The 15914-nt window shown below is 31.2% G+C and overlaps 4 protein-coding genes across 4 annotated transcripts; 1 reads left to right on the top strand and 3 right to left on the bottom strand. All coding sequences in view use genetic code 12, as the record gives it.

Annotated features, from left to right (window-relative positions):
- Positions 1-1223: 1223 nt before the first annotated feature.
- Positions 1224-3791, bottom strand: VPS27 (ESCRT-0 subunit protein; the record flags this gene model as incomplete). Its single annotated transcript, XM_002550039.1, has 1 exon — positions 1224-3791. The coding sequence occupies one exon, from the start codon at positions 3789-3791 to the stop codon at positions 1224-1226; it is 2568 nt and encodes an 855-aa protein (XP_002550085.1).
- Positions 3792-4214: 423 nt separating this feature from the next.
- ROT1 (Rot1p) lies at positions 4215-4967 on the bottom strand (the record flags this gene model as incomplete). The annotated part of the gene is made up of 1 exon (XM_002550038.1): positions 4215-4967. The coding sequence occupies one exon, from the start codon at positions 4965-4967 to the stop codon at positions 4215-4217; it is 753 nt and encodes a 250-aa protein (XP_002550084.1).
- A 1222-nt stretch (positions 4968-6189) lies between these two features.
- HGC1 (cyclin) lies at positions 6190-8070 on the bottom strand (the record flags this gene model as incomplete). Its single annotated transcript, XM_002550037.1, has 1 exon — positions 6190-8070. The coding sequence occupies one exon, from the start codon at positions 8068-8070 to the stop codon at positions 6190-6192; it is 1881 nt and encodes a 626-aa protein (XP_002550083.1).
- Positions 8071-13923: 5853 nt separating this feature from the next.
- On the top strand, positions 13924-14820 carry CTRG_04379 (uncharacterized protein; the record flags this gene model as incomplete). The annotated part of the gene is made up of 1 exon (XM_002550036.1): positions 13924-14820. One exon carries the CDS (start codon positions 13924-13926, stop codon positions 14818-14820), a length of 897 nt encoding a protein of 298 aa, XP_002550082.1.
- Between the last annotated feature and the right edge of the window lie 1094 nt (positions 14821-15914).

Raw genomic sequence — 15914 nt, 5'->3', positions numbered from 1 at the left:
TAAAAAAAAATGGGTTTTTAAATATTGTATTTAATAATTTATGGGACTTCAATCGGCAGCTCTCGTTATGTGTTTACGTTTAAACACACTTTATGATCTATCTTGAATGGGGCAGGTAATTTAACTTTATAAAAAAAAGTGATAAAATAAAACAAAAAAAATGCAATCAAAAAAAGAAAACTAAAGAGTTTATATGGTTATTATCCTAGCAATTGTGATATGGATGGGAATACCTATTCTTCTATTATATCAATATAATCGAATATTGGATTTACTGTTAGTTAGAGAAAGAAAAGAAAGAAAAGAGTGAAAAATTAAATTTTTCTTTTAAAAATCGTGAATGAAAAAAAAAATTTTCACTTTTGTCACTGAAAAACATTTTCCTCTTGAAAGTGAACAAAGTGCACTACCAATCATTCGTCTTGAATAGCGCTTAAAACATACAATTCTTGAAACTACTGTTTGAGCAGAAACCAAACCTATGCTTAGATTAATTCACCGTAAATGCCCATAGATAACATATCACAAATGACAATGTTAAGCAGCATTCACAAGATTACACTTGTGATGAGTAATAGTCTGGAGGCATTCACTTAGAACAAGTGAATATATAAGGATAGAGGATAAAACCTCAATTCACAATAAAACACTAATTTATATTCTAATTTGCCTAATTCTACATAAACTGAAATTTCCCATGATTGGGGGAAATTCAATCCTTTATAAACTTATTCAAATATAGTATAACCGAAATAAAATCAAACAGAACAGGGAATTTCGCAATGTCGTGTATAAGTTCCAAAACAACAGAAAACATTTTCTGGCACGACAACTTTAATAATTAATCCAAGAAATCAGAGAATTAAGAAATGGGTGTGTGTGAGTGTGTGTGGTTTATTTGTATAGCAATCTAAAATTTAAAGCACACAAATTTTTACTTCTTGTGCGGGCTGAGATTCTTTTTTTTTTTTTTTTTTAACTCTGATTCGACATGTGTACGGGGCAATAATCCGTGCAGTAGTAAAAAAAAAAAAACACTAATTAAAGACATCCCGCCTCGATGGAACTGCATAATTGTGCGTAAAAAGTTGGTCCTTACATTAAAGCGATTAACTCCATTTCATAAATCAAATAATCATTTTATTAAACTACTCAAAACTAAATCAATATCGTAATAGAATCATATATATATATATATATATATATATATGTATGTAAAAACTCTACAATTCAATTAAAGGCTCTGGTTCAGCAACAAAGCTTTTCCTTTTTTGCACTTGTTTACGTGATGGTGGTGTATTTCCATCCTCTTCAAAATTTGGCATACTTGGCATGTTTGGAAGATTTTGAACCCCTGTTTTTTGTTCTTCTTGTTGTTTCTTTTCATAATTCTCTTCTACATTCTCTAATGTTGGATACTTCATACTAGCATCTTCATATGCATTAGCAGGTAATGCACTAGATGCTCTTCTTATAAAGTGTTGTTCTGGTGGTAATTGATTTGACAAATCTTCTGGTGGTGGGTAATGTGGTAATGATACTGTAACATAATTCTTTTCAGTATCACTTCCAGAATTAGGTGTTGCTGGCAAAACATCGGTTGTAGGATAAACAGGATAAGAACCCAGTACATCATTGCTAGTACTTTGTTTTTGCTGTTGCTGATCTTGGTTGAGTTTAAATTGCGGCACCGATTGTTTGATATCTTCTTCGTCATAATCATCACCATCAAAATTAGGTTCAGATGGTTGCAATTGACCAGTTGGTTGGTAATTCTGGAACGGACGTGCTTGTTCTGGCTCTACATTACTTCCAGTTGGTTGGTAATTCTGGAACGGACGTGATTGTGGTGCTTCTGAACCAGTTGGTTGGTAATTTTGGAAAGGTCGTGATTGTTGGGGTTCAGAACCCGTTGGTTGGTAGTTTTGGAATGGCTGTTGAGCTTGAGCTTGTGGAGAAGAAAGACCAGTTGGTTGTTGCTCTACACCAGTTGGCTGTTGTGAAACTGAAGGACCAGTACGTTGTGGTTCCTGTGGTGGATATGATGCATAGTTTTGATACCCAGTATTGTTTTGAGCTGGAGCTCCAGTAATCTGAGGACCATTGTAATAACCGTTTGTGTTCTGAGATGGCATTTGTTGCGGATAAGCATAAGGTTCCAGTTGCGGAGCACCACCACCAGTCATTTGCGATCCAATGGTATGGTTTCCATAAGCCATATTTAATTTTTGTTCTAAAAATTGATCATACAATCTAGTGATTGTAGATATTTTATTATTCATTTCCAAAAAGATTTCGTATCGTTCAATAGAATTTCTTAAGGACTTGTTCAACTTCGGCTTCAATCTAACAACTTTACCATACAATTCATTGAGATTCTCATCATACATAATATTGTTCTGTTTCTTTGGATCATTTTTGATACTGTTCATCAAGGTGATAAATAAGTTAATTTGCTCTTCATCCGCTGGTGATAAATCCTGCTGTTGAGGAGATGTTTGTTGTGGAGCTACTTGTTGAGGTTGTTGCTGTGGTACTTGTTGCTGCTGTGGCGGGGCTGAGTATTGTTGAGGAGCAGTGAATTGTGGTTGCTGATATTGATTTGATGTTGATCCATAACATATATTATACAAATCCAGCTCCGGCTCACTTGGAGCAGGTTGTGGTTCCACTTGTTGCTGCGGTTGTTGAGGTTGCTGATAAACTTGCTGTCTTGATTTCTCGGATTCGTACTCTTGTAAACTTGCAGCAATAGCAGCTTTCATATCCTCATCATCTTCATCTTCATCATTCACAGAAGTAGTGTTATTTCTACTTGGTTGCTGTTGTTGTTGGGATGGAGGTGGGCCTGAAGGAGGTTGGAAATCGGTTGATGGAACAATAGGAGCACTTCCACCTGATTCTCTTAAACTCAATTCAATTGCTTTTCTTAATTGTTCTTCTTCGTCATCTTCATTAACACTTCCTCTCCTACCGTCACGAGATTCACCCAGAGTTCTTGGTCTGTTATTCAGCTTCTTTGATTTGTCATGTTTTGCAGCACAATTATCACAAACTCTTACTGGCTCCATTATTCCTAAATTAACCAATGGTATATTGTTACTTGAATGAGTTTGACAAAACACTTGACCACAAGCACGACAATGATGCTTTCTATTCAACATTGAAAATGGAGTATAACAAATCATACATTCTTCACTATCCACCCAATCTGGAGGAACTTCAGAATCAACAAATGTACTATTTAACAACAATCCTTGATCATTATTGTCAAAATCACTTGGAAATACAAATCCTTCATTCTTCAATTCATTAAATTTCTTTTCAACATAACCCAATTTTTGTTGTCCTTCAAAAATAATCTTCCAATTCTGGAAGTAAGATAAAATGGCATTACCAACTTTCACTTTACTTTCATCGGTTACTTCTTTTAAATTATAATGAACTTTAAATATGAAATCAATCAAATAATCAACAAATTCTTTAGAACTAATCTCAACTAAAAATGGAGCACCACAATTCTTAATACATAAATCAATTAATTTCAAAGTAGATATGATTAAATTAGGATTAATATAGACAAAGGTTAATCTTTTCTTTAATGATCGCATTGCTTGTTTAGGAGTTACTTTTTTAGCACGTATAATATCAGTGATTTCAAAAGCTACTGATAATTCAATTTCTCCATTTGGGATTGATTCCGAAGTAGCCTCGGAGATTTTATTATCTAATTCAACAGTAGATATAGTAGATGCTGGATTAGCACCTGATGATCTTCCAAACCATGACATATTGAACTTAATGAGGAAATACTAAGACTTGATTATGATGAATGAATTAATCTGGAGTATTTATAGGTAGAGTTTTTTTTTTTTTTGCCCTCATTTGATCGTCTTTTCGGCCATGCTTATTACCAATGTCACGATTTGAAGATTACTTCGCATACGCATACACAGAAAAAAAAAACCAGGATCCAGGCAGTGTCGATCACAAATCATCCTTATGGTATCAACAAACGATCACAAATCAAATATAATCATGTCTTTATTGCTTTAAAAATACAAACACTTACACATATTTAATATAAACAAAAATCAAACCCAATAATAATAATAATAATAATAAAAAAATGAAAACAGGAACAAAGTCTATAGAACAATAATAATAATTTAAAAAAAAGAATTTAAAATCCAGTAGTTTGTCACAAAATGTTTTTACTTTCTAACAAGGAAGAAGTAAGATGAGGCTAAACATAAACAAACGACTGAACCCCACCAGTATCTATCAAAAGTTTCATCATAAACTTGTCTCTTAGCATTAGTTCTGTATTGGTTTTCCAAAGAACGCTTAATTCTTCTTCTTGCGTTTTGTAAGCTTGAAGCGGTTTCACTAGCTTCATCAGTTGGGTTTAATGCAGTTGTAGGTAACATCAAAGGAGGTCTGTATACTAAATATAATGGTTGCATTTTAGATCCATCAAACTGATAAATTTGTAAAGTCCATTTTCCATGGTAATTATCCACATAAACTTGGTAAGTTTTAAACCAAGTTGGTTGAACATACCTTGAATAAGTAGAAACATTTGGATCGTCTTGATTACAAGGATCACTTAATAATTGTCTACCATCAACAGCAATTGGAGTTAAAACAACCGATCCATTAGTCAAGATTTCATAAGTACCATGTTGATAAGTTACAGAAGCCACCGGACATGAATGATTTTTTGGATTTGGTACAACACGATATAAAGCTTCTTCATAATGTCCATCTGCAGTGAATGAATAGGAAATACCTGGTAAATCTGGTTCAATTAATAATTCATCAACAGGGTCATAAAATCCAGGACCAGTGAACACCGTATTAGATTTTGATGACCAAGTACCCTCTAATTCTTCCATATTTGGATCAGCACGGACAGAAGAAGCCAAGTATGCTGTTATTAGTAAAATAGTTGAATATATCTTCATTAGTGGAGTGAACGTTTAAAAGATTATAGTTTTCTTTAAAAAAAAGTATACTATAGATTTGTTGTAAATCTTCGATTTTTTTTTTTTTCGTAGTGTTTTGTTCTACGAAAGTTTAACAGGAGAAGAAAAAAAAAACAGGTGAAGAAGCAAACAACGAAAAAAAAAAAATCCAATTTCACAACAAAGGAGCAAAAGGGAGAGAGAGAGAAAGAGACAAAAAAAAAAGAAATATGTGTACTAAAAATAACATAGGGAGTAACACACAGATACGCAGACTTTTTTTTTCTTCTGGAAAGTCGGTCGTGTGTGTGTGGTCAAATGGATTATAATGAACAGTAGAAGTAGGAGTAGAAGATTTTTCTTTCTCTCTCTTCCCTCCCCTTGTCGTGTTGCAAAAAGATTTTTTACAACACAGCCTTTTTCAAACACCTCAATTGCTTGCGACAATTACTTTTGTAATTCAACTTTATCCAACGAATAACCCAGTTGAACACAACTTATCACCTTAATGCAACGCATGTAATATATCATATACCGGTTAAACCTATTGATAAAGCTGGCTAGATCACTCTAATTGTCACTTGGCCAAACCTTTGTAAGCAAATCAAGGTGTGTCATCACACATCAATCAACGTCGATCTTGTCTTTTTATTCTCTTTGACTACTTCTCCATATAACCCCCCAAAACAAATCCGTTTTAACTAATTTGGATATGTAATATGAGTTAATATTAACAATGACATCTTATTAGACGTGTTTCTACTTTTTGGCGTCTCTTTTTTTTTGTATTTAATGGATTTACTATTTACGTTTTGTTGTGATACAAACTTTCTGAAACATCAAGAAAAACTAGAGTTACAACCAGAGAAATTTCTCAGACGTGTCTGGCTTGTGTGCTCCCCCTGTGATTATTTCTACTTTTTTTTTTTTTTCTAAATGGACTACAGGACAAAACCGCTGCCCAATAATAAATGAAATGACAATTATCTATATTAAAAATGCAATTAATAAACTAAGGTACTGACAGAATCTAGTAAGCCATATATAAAGTAATAATAATAATAATAAAAAAGAATAATGAACATACATAATAAAGAATAAAACTGAACTGAATTGAAAGAATAAACACATATTAATTAAAAAACAAAAAACACACCATCTCTTTTTGTTGTATTAAATCATACCCAATAATTTTTTTTTTTAATTTAGGAATCTATTTTTTTTATTGTAACATATTAGATAATCTAGTCTTTGTATAAATTGGTGATTCATTTTCACTCAATGGAGTACCAGCACCAGTTACACCATTATGATTACCTCCATTTGTAATGACTCCATTTAATGTACTTGAACTGCTTGAATTTGTAATAAATCTCTTTTCGAATAAATCATTACCTTCAAAAGTATTTGAAATAGAAGAAATTATACTTGCTGAAGAACTAGCAGTCATTTTAGAATTAGCACTGTTTGTAACCATATCACTATATTTGATTGGAGGTGGTTGCATATTTGGAGAATTGAAATAACTATTGAAAGATAATTGATGAGGTGCGGGTATTTGACTATGAAAGTGGTGATTTGAAGACGATGATGAAGACTTAGATTGATGATGTGGCGGAGGTGTAACCATTTGATAAGAATGAAAGTTGGAATGCATTTGTGGTTGTTGATAAGTAGACTGTTGTTGTTGTTGAGTAGTATGCAATTTCTTACCACCTGTAGATGTGGAAGAAAGACTAGATGCAGCTGGTGAATTGACTCCTAAAGAAACAGAAGAAGATATAGAATAATTCTTTGTTCTCTTTTGAGGAGTGGTTGCCATGATGATACTGTTTGTGGTATTAGCTGTTGATGTCGTTGGAGTAGTAGCAGCAGTAGTACATGCAGTGTTGCTACTTCTTGGAGTGCTATTAGATGAAGTTGATGAAACAGATGATGATCTTGAATTGTAGGAAATTGGAGTAGTTGTAGTGCTATTGTTGATGACAGAATTGTTAGCGTTGAATTTGTATTGTAAGTTGATTTGACTGTAAAGGTATTGTGGACCTCTTGAATTGAATACTTTTAACATGAAATCTGAAGAATTGAAAATTGATTTGATCAATGCTTTTTTAATATGCTTATATCTAGCAATGTCAAATCTGATTGGATGGGCACTATCACAATTCAAGATGGTTTGATAGTTTCTATCTGTTGGCTGTAATTGGAAAACTTCATTAATTATATCCATAATAACTTGTCCCAATTCAATAATATTAATATCAATCAATTCATGGGAATATAAAGCAACATAACTCAAATATTCTTTGATTTTGAAAAACTCTATGTGATCATCATCAAACTCATCATCATCAAGGACATTAAACTCATGACTATCAATAATAAACTCTTCTATTGAAGGATCATTTAAGGACCATTCCAAAGTATTTAAAACATGCACTTCCATTTGCTTAAACATTCCTTGATCATATTTACATTTAGCACCACACAATTTAACCAATTCATGCAATTTAGGCAATCTAAATCTTTCAGTAGGACCAATGAATTTACCACCAGATCCATAACCCAAATCACTTATAGTTCTGAAATTGTTAAAACCAATTTTTTCCAAATTATTCATGTTAACAAAATGATTGTTACCACCAATGATTTTACTGGCAATCCATAAACATGTGGTTATAATTAATTGACTTTGATCTAACAATACTATTCTTTTAGAACAATATCTATCAAATATTTTAACAGCTTTGAAAAACACAAAAGGAAGTATTTTCAATCTAATGGACATTTTCAACAAGAAATCAATCAATTTCAATCTGATGGTGAATGTTAAGTATGGTTGTTGTTTATATAATGACAAGTTTGGTTTGCTGGATTCTATTAAATCAACCATTATATCATAAATATCCAAATCATATTCAGCTAAACTTTGATTATGGACTCTTATTTCTGATTGATATAATTCTTTTGGGTACTTTTCTTGTACAAATGATTTTTTGGTTTGAGTATTAGACGATGTTTTCTTATAATGATGTGATGTTTGTTTTGTGTACACTGAATTTCCAATTGAATTTGGAGTCAATGGTCTTGTTATATTTATCATTATTTTAGAATATATGTATATGACTTAGTGAATGAAGTGTAGATGGATGAAGTTGTAGGGTATTAATGACTTATCTTTTTTTTATAAAAAAAAATTACTTATTTGGGTTTTTAAAAAAAAGGACCAAAAAAAAAAAACAGGAACGAATTAGACAAAAAAAAACTAGGTACAGGACAAAAGTCTCAGGGGTCTAAGGGACAGGAAAATTTTTTTTTTTTTCTAAAACTGCCACACACACAAACGTTGATAATGGATGAATTGATAATTTAAATTACTAGAAAAGTATTCTAATGTTGATAAAACAAAATGGAGTAGGTAAAAAGGGAAAAAAGGACAGGAGAAAGAAAGGAAATATAAAAAAGAAAAAATGGAAAATGAAAATCTCTTAAATGAATTATTTTAAAACAGAAGAATTCATTTGTTCTTATATATCTTCCATATTTAATGAACGAATAATTAAAAAAAAAAATATGTACAGTTATTGAGAAACATAACAGAACAAAAAAAAAGAGTTTAATGATTAAATGTAAAGATTGACAATTTAATCACAAAACATAAATAATACAAAAACATTTTACATTATCCCACAAAAATCATGGTACATGCACATATGGTTATTGGTCCTTTATGCAGTATACATTCTAAATTGAAATTTTTACACAAAATACATAATTATCACAAAATTGTAAATATCCAATATGGTGCTTTGGGAATTTACCACACAAAATTATACAGGGACCTTCTTTCTACAATAAACTTGTCTTTTCAGGATATTAGTTTATTTATTGTGTTTATGCACTACCATTGGACATCGTCCTCTTACTCCACCTCTACCTCCGACACTATCATCGCCAGCATCAAAAGAAACCATTAGATTACTGCTACTGGTTAGACAATCCTAATCTGTCAAAAGATCTTCACTCTATGACTAAACACATTTCTTCCCCCAACAATCTCGTTTGAACTAAACAAAAAAAAAATAAAGAACGAACGAACTAACTAGCTAAATAAACATAAAGAAGATCTTCTTATGAATATAATTAGACTTGAAACATTATCATTTATAACCATCCACGTTCTTTTACCATCATATCTCACCATTATTTTTTTATTTCAACGTGTCGTGGTGTAAAATAAATACTCATATGAAAATGTAGCTATCGCAAAGTATGTTAAAGATGGAGTTGGATTGTTTGAAACATTTTGATGAGCATTGGATTCAAACCAAAATAAAAGTAAATAAAAACATCAAAAAAGAAATTAACCCTCTATTCTGTATAGTCTAATAACTTAGAAACAATTTTTATTTTTCATTTTCTTTCGACTAATAAACCCTGAATTATCACTGGAGTTTAAAAGAGTATAAAAATACGTTTGAATTTTGCTTTTTCTATCCATAAAGAAGTTTAGTTCTATTCACAAAACGGTTAAAAGGTTTTTTGCATATTATAAAGTATTGCCGATGTGTGTGTGTGTGTGTTTTTCTAATTCTCCATTAAAATGCTCGATTTTCGAGGCTTCTGGCTACTACTACTGCAACTACTCAGAAGGAAAAACCATACCCAGTAAAATTGTACATTATTATACAGTAGGTACATAATTCAGTCATGACAAATTAGGACGTTAAATAGAAACTATGGTTTATTCTTTGTTTTTTTATTTTTTATTTTTTTATTTTTATTTTTTGCACTCTGTTTGATATTTTTCTTTCTACCACTATTGGACTATTATCGTCAAAAGACAAAATTGTACCATAAATAATAACAAAGATAAAGGTATACATAAAACAAAAACAGAATAGAAAGTTACGATTTCTTTAAAAAATTATGAATTCAAGGAAAAATAAAAATAGAAAGTTTAATGGCTGTGGTAATGTATGAGGATTTCTTGTTTAAAGAATAGAAGAACTTCATGGTTTTTCTACCACGAAACAAGCAGTAAAATATTACTTCTCTCTCATTATAATCAATCTGATTATAGTTTTAGTCAACAATATATAGAGAAATATATTGATCTACAATATTGAACAAAATAATAACAACAATAATAATAATAAAAATTGAATCCTTTCTTGTTCTTGTGTTCCGTGGGAAAAGATAAAGGAAGTGGGGCTAATAGCCATTAACTTCTCCCTTTGCAAAACACTGATGCTTGATGAGACATACCTTGTCAAATGCTGATGAAATTTGGTGATTCTATAGCATGACATGTATGTAGTCTCTAGGGCGGGAAGTTTCTAGTGCATTTACGTATAAATAAAATACCAGTAGAAACCACACAAGCAGTTTTCCCCCATTTATGGCTCACAAAATATCATTAAGCTTCTCAAGTTTGAGTTTTTACTAGTGATTATAATATTGTATCTAAGTTAAGCAAAGAATCAAAAAAATAAATTATTGATATTTCTTAGGATTTAATATGACCCCATATAAAAACATAATTAAGGGATTACAACTTATTCCTGTGAAGACATTCACGCCATTTTGAGGTTTATTGTCTTATTCAACTAACAAAGAAGTTCTATCAAATATTCCTTTTCCTCTTTTCCTTTTTGTTCATATTTTTCAGTTTTATTGTAAAGTATGAATTTGAAGAGAAATAATAAATGGGGCGTATAAAATTCTTCTCGTCTAAATTTCTGCCTTTCTTGTTGTTGTTGGTCCACCAATTATTATTACACAAACACCTCTTTTGATTAATTCTCGCCCAGGAACAATTGTAAAAGAGAAAAGCGACAGACAGACCCCAAATAAAGCTAACACAAACAGTACACCCAAATATTTATTTATTTACACAAGAACCCTTGTTCTTTTTCACTTCAATCCGTTCATATGCAACGACATAAACAATGCATAACAGGCACTGCATTTATACTCCTACTGTCTTATCAGGATACTCAGAATCCTACGATATGTAATCAGCTCCATAGTGAAAACAGACGACTATGTAGAATAGCACCCATTTAATTTTTTTTTTTCATTATGATCACTTTACTATGTCAATACAATAAGTCATTAAAGACATAAAAACCATCTCATTGATCTACACATTTAACCTTCCCCCCTAGATCAAGTTTGATTGAACATCACTAATCAACATCAACATCAACATCAACTAACCCCTCCTCTTTTTTCCACTCTCCACAAACCCGTTCACTTCTGTCCCTCTTTCTCTCCGTCAAATACTTCTGATTCCAGCCCTTCCCCCCGGTAACTCCTACCTCAACGGTTTTTAATATCCCTTTGTTTTCATTGTAGTTCTTTCTTTTATTATTTTTTACTACTTTCGGCTAAGTCTTTTTTTATCAGCTTCTGTTAAACGATAATAACTACAGTATATCTTAGCTAAAAACAAGAAAATAACACCACTATGTAAGTGAACAGAACGCAACTGCAGTAACCAAAAAAAAACTGTGGGTTGGCTTGCAAACAAAATAGTCAAATTCTTTGGCTTTGAATGTTGATTTAGTTCTATTATTACTGAGAAATTGCGTCCTTGGTTTTATTTTATTTCTTTCAACCGTCAAAAAGGAATGAACCCTTTCGCCAACGTTTATTATTGCATCAATGCTTCTTAAATTGTCTAATTTCAAAACAAGTTGGTTTTAACCTATTCCAAAACTTGCTCCTATTCAAGTCAAAGAGAGTGTGATAACTTTGAATAGTACTATTTGTTTATAATTGTACAATTGATTTGATGTACAAACAATCACGTATTTACAAAAGAGAAAGAAAAAATTATCCGGTTTTTTCTTTATTATCAATCGTTATTGTACTCTCAATCTCATTGAAAGTGATTTTCTTGTTGATGTCTCGATGTTGACGGTTCTTAGTGATTCACAAAGGGGAAAATACTTCTACCTCTATGGTTCATGTTAACCTGCCTAAATTAACAAAATAATTATTCAGAACTACAATGAGCGGAAAACAATTTTTTAATTTTTCACTTCTACTTCTCGCTATAATTCGACTATTGTTTTCAAAATAATTTCTGACACTTAATTACAATAAACTTAAATTGATCAGACCACATTTTAGATTATATAAGTCTAAGTATCCTTTTGTCCATTGTATTTAATAATTAACCAGGTTTAGTTTGTTTAATTCTTTTCAACGTTCTGATAAGACCAAACATAAGAGAGAGAAAAAAAAATGGGGACAATTGTCATTGACACTAGTAAAAAGAATATATACTCAATTATCATGTGCCCGTTTTATTGGTGGATCTTTTTTTTTTTCCTACAGTGATGTTGTTGGTAAAGATGATGATTTTGATTTGATGGATTTTGGATCTGATTCATGTATCTCCTACTTCAGTACTCTTTTAACAAATGCTCATAACTTATCAACAGACACACACACATTTTTAGTATCAATGGATAAAGTTCCCTTGTTGCTCTCTTTTGTGCTTTATAATATCTAGAGACCTCTATGTAAACAACCAGGGGAGCACGAGAGGGGAATAGGTTAGTTATTGTAGTTGTTGTTGTTTTTGCTACATTTTCCTCCTATAATTTAATTAAGGTACGAATGCAAGCCCACACTCTGTTGTTGTTCTTCTCTCCTAGTTAACAAACCAACAAACAAGTGATAATATAACATACCGTCAATATCCCTTAACATTCCAATAGACCATAAATAAATAAACACAGATTAAATGATTGCGCAACCAGCCACCATCGAACCAAGAAGGATCTTACTTGATTTAGCTGAATCATAAACATCTTTAATTACAGTTTTTTTTTCGTTTCTACAGCTGAACCATTAAACATGATTTATTGAACTTAATAGGAGGAAGTATAGACGGCAATAATGACAGTGACGGAATAAAGTTTAAATTATCAAATTCTTTTTTTTTCCCTTTATGAATGTCTGTTAGGATTATTGTATTGTTGATTTAAAAAAGTTTGAAATATATCATATTAACTTCGTCAAATATTTAACTTTTGTACATTAAGCGTATTGTTGATACTACTCTATTGTTTTTTTAAATCTTGCATAATTGCAAAAAAAAAAAAGACAAAGACAAAACAATGTCAAGTTTTTTTTGTCGTGTCTTGTCTAGGTTTGTTATTGTCATTCTAGTTTCTATCGTTATGAAATATCTTCAAAAATATGGGTAATAACCAAAGATTGGGGGTAAAAATATATCACAAATTGTTATGGATGGGATTAACCCACATTCATAGTCTTTGTGAATATAATTGGGATATTAACAATAAGTTAGATTTTCCTTTTCATCAACCTTATTGTAAATAAGATTGGTTTCTCCGAGACGAATGATAATAACAACAACAAAACAAAATAATTATTGCAATAATACTAGGGAATAAAAAAAAAAACAATAATAAACATCCACTTAATTAGAAGGTCTACGTTTTGTTATATTTGGCTTCGTTAATAGCACACGCCTGAACAGTACGTGATATGAACATAATGTAATTCTTAGAATCATCTTATTCTTACGTATGAACCCACCAAAATTTCAACCTGCAAATGCTTTAACGTGCCCTTACTTTTGACAGTTCTCAAAAAGGAAATCAAAAGTTCTATTTCATATCGGGTTATAGAAGTCTGATAATGCCTTGTTGTAGGAAAAGGTTTTATAATAACTGCAACAGTTGGCCGCAAAATTGGAAAGAAAAAGATCTAGAATTGTTCTGGCAACCAAAAGTTCTCAGTCACATTACAGAAAGCACGAGACAACACAACAACAACAACAAAAAAAAACACAACGAAGAAGAAAAAAAAAGTAAATCTAATGAATATCAAAACATTGTAATTTTACAACCAAAAAACAACCAATTTTCAATTAAAATAAAAAAAAAAAATTCCGTTCAAAGGGTAGTAGGTCATGTGGAAGTCTCTTTTTGGATGGGATAATGATGATTCTAAACTTGTCAATCAACCAACTATAGATTATAATATCACATCTACAAGAACAACAAAACAAAATCGCAATAACAATATTAAGACTATTCCCAAGACATACGGCACAGTGATTGATTATACATCAGATGATGATGATGAGGCAGAGAATGAATTAGATAGAGATATACGATATAATACCAATATGATTAATGAATGGTCTAGCAATATCAAACCTATCAACGAAAATCTTACATTACCCAATGAATACCCCGGAAAATTTCCAAATCGTCCTCATTCAGCACCAACCATTACTAAGACTGAGCCAATTAGAAATTATAAAATCGATAAGAAACTAGAGGCGTTGCAACGAGAAATAGATGCAGAAATAGAATCAGATAAGAATTCAAATATTGTTCAGAATATAAACAAACTACATTCCAGAATTCTCCAACAAACTTCGGTGCTAAGCAATTTGAATGATCTTGTTGATATTTATCAAGATAATGAAGAAATGTTGAATTTTAGTAATGACGAAAAGTATAATCAACTTAAAAAGGATTATCTTGTTGAACTAAACAGGGTACTGAAACTATACGAAGCTTATTATTTATTATTCAACAGATACTTGGAATTAAAGAGACTAAACAAAAAGAATAACAAAGGTAAAACAAGTGCTGTTCCTGTTAAAGAGAAGTTGAAATTAATAAAGAGTAAAACTACAGATGTATCCATCAAAAACATTTGTGAGAATGTTATCAATGACGTCAAGAAAATGGAAATTGATTTTGAAAATCAGAAAAACCAACTCATTGAGAAACATGATTTTGAAGTTGAAGAATTAAAGAAACGTATCGAAGAGCTAGAGAGTGGTCTTAAGTGATTTTTTAGATTAATAACTCATAAGCAAGTTGTGCATTATGAAGTTGCCCGATGTCATTTTTTTTAGCTACATTTACTGATAGTTTTTTGACATTGATACATTTTAGACAGATTGAGATGGACCTTTTGCGTGAAAACCTTCGATTTTCAGGACGCGCACCATAAAGTTTATGTGTGTGTGTGTGTCGCAATGTGCTCATAACATATACAAAAAGTAATCTGCACAAGTACGAAGCCACCTTGTTTTCCAAGAGTCTTTGCTAAGTGGAATATATTTTCCATTTGCAATTAACCGCCTTAAGTATCTATAGAGTATTTTGCCCTTTGTGGGATTCTTCTTCTTCTATTAATGGTAAATTTTCTTTCTGTCTTATAAGTGAAGATGGACCATATGCTGATGAACATTAATCACAAATTGGTTGTAAAACTCTCCGGTTTTTCACAATTTCTTCCCAAAAAAAATACACAAGTGTTGTGAAAAACGAAAAGAAATTAACAGAAAGACGAGTGGCTCTTACATAAGCGAGACCAGATATTTAGTATATTTACCGAGGGGTGTATTCAGTTACACGTGAAATTCAGGAGTGAATCACAATTAATTTTTATTGCATTGGACCCTGCTAGCTTGCAATATTATTTTGCTTTTAGATCAAGTTACATTGCTATTATTGCTTATTACTTATTAGAATATACTTATGATGTAAGTATGATTAATTAATGTCTGGATAAACTACTTATCAAGTACTGTATATATCACCATCACCATCACCAACAAGATTTTTTACTTTTTCATTTTCATTTTCATTCTCTTTATTGTATTTTATTTTTTCTTGTTGTATAGTAACCAATGCATTTAATTTAAGCTGAACTAAACTTATTGTAGCAAATGCTTATGTTTACAATTCTTGTATGAAACATACTAAAAAATATATGCACTCAACCCTTTTCTTTTATTTTAGACAATGTATAACGGTTATTCTACTAAACCATGAGAAAATAAAATAAATGAAAAATAGAATGTTGTATGCTACAGCGTTATATTTTAGTACGCTTCTATCGCCTTAGACTTGCTTTAATATTGCATTACTATACTAT

The sequence above is a fragment of the Candida tropicalis genome (assembly GCF_000006335.3).
Source record: "Candida tropicalis MYA-3404 genomic scaffold supercont3.6, whole genome shotgun sequence".
Lineage (NCBI taxonomy): Eukaryota > Fungi > Ascomycota > Pichiomycetes > Serinales > Debaryomycetaceae > Candida > Candida tropicalis.
This window is presented reverse-complemented; position numbering and strand designations above follow the sequence as displayed.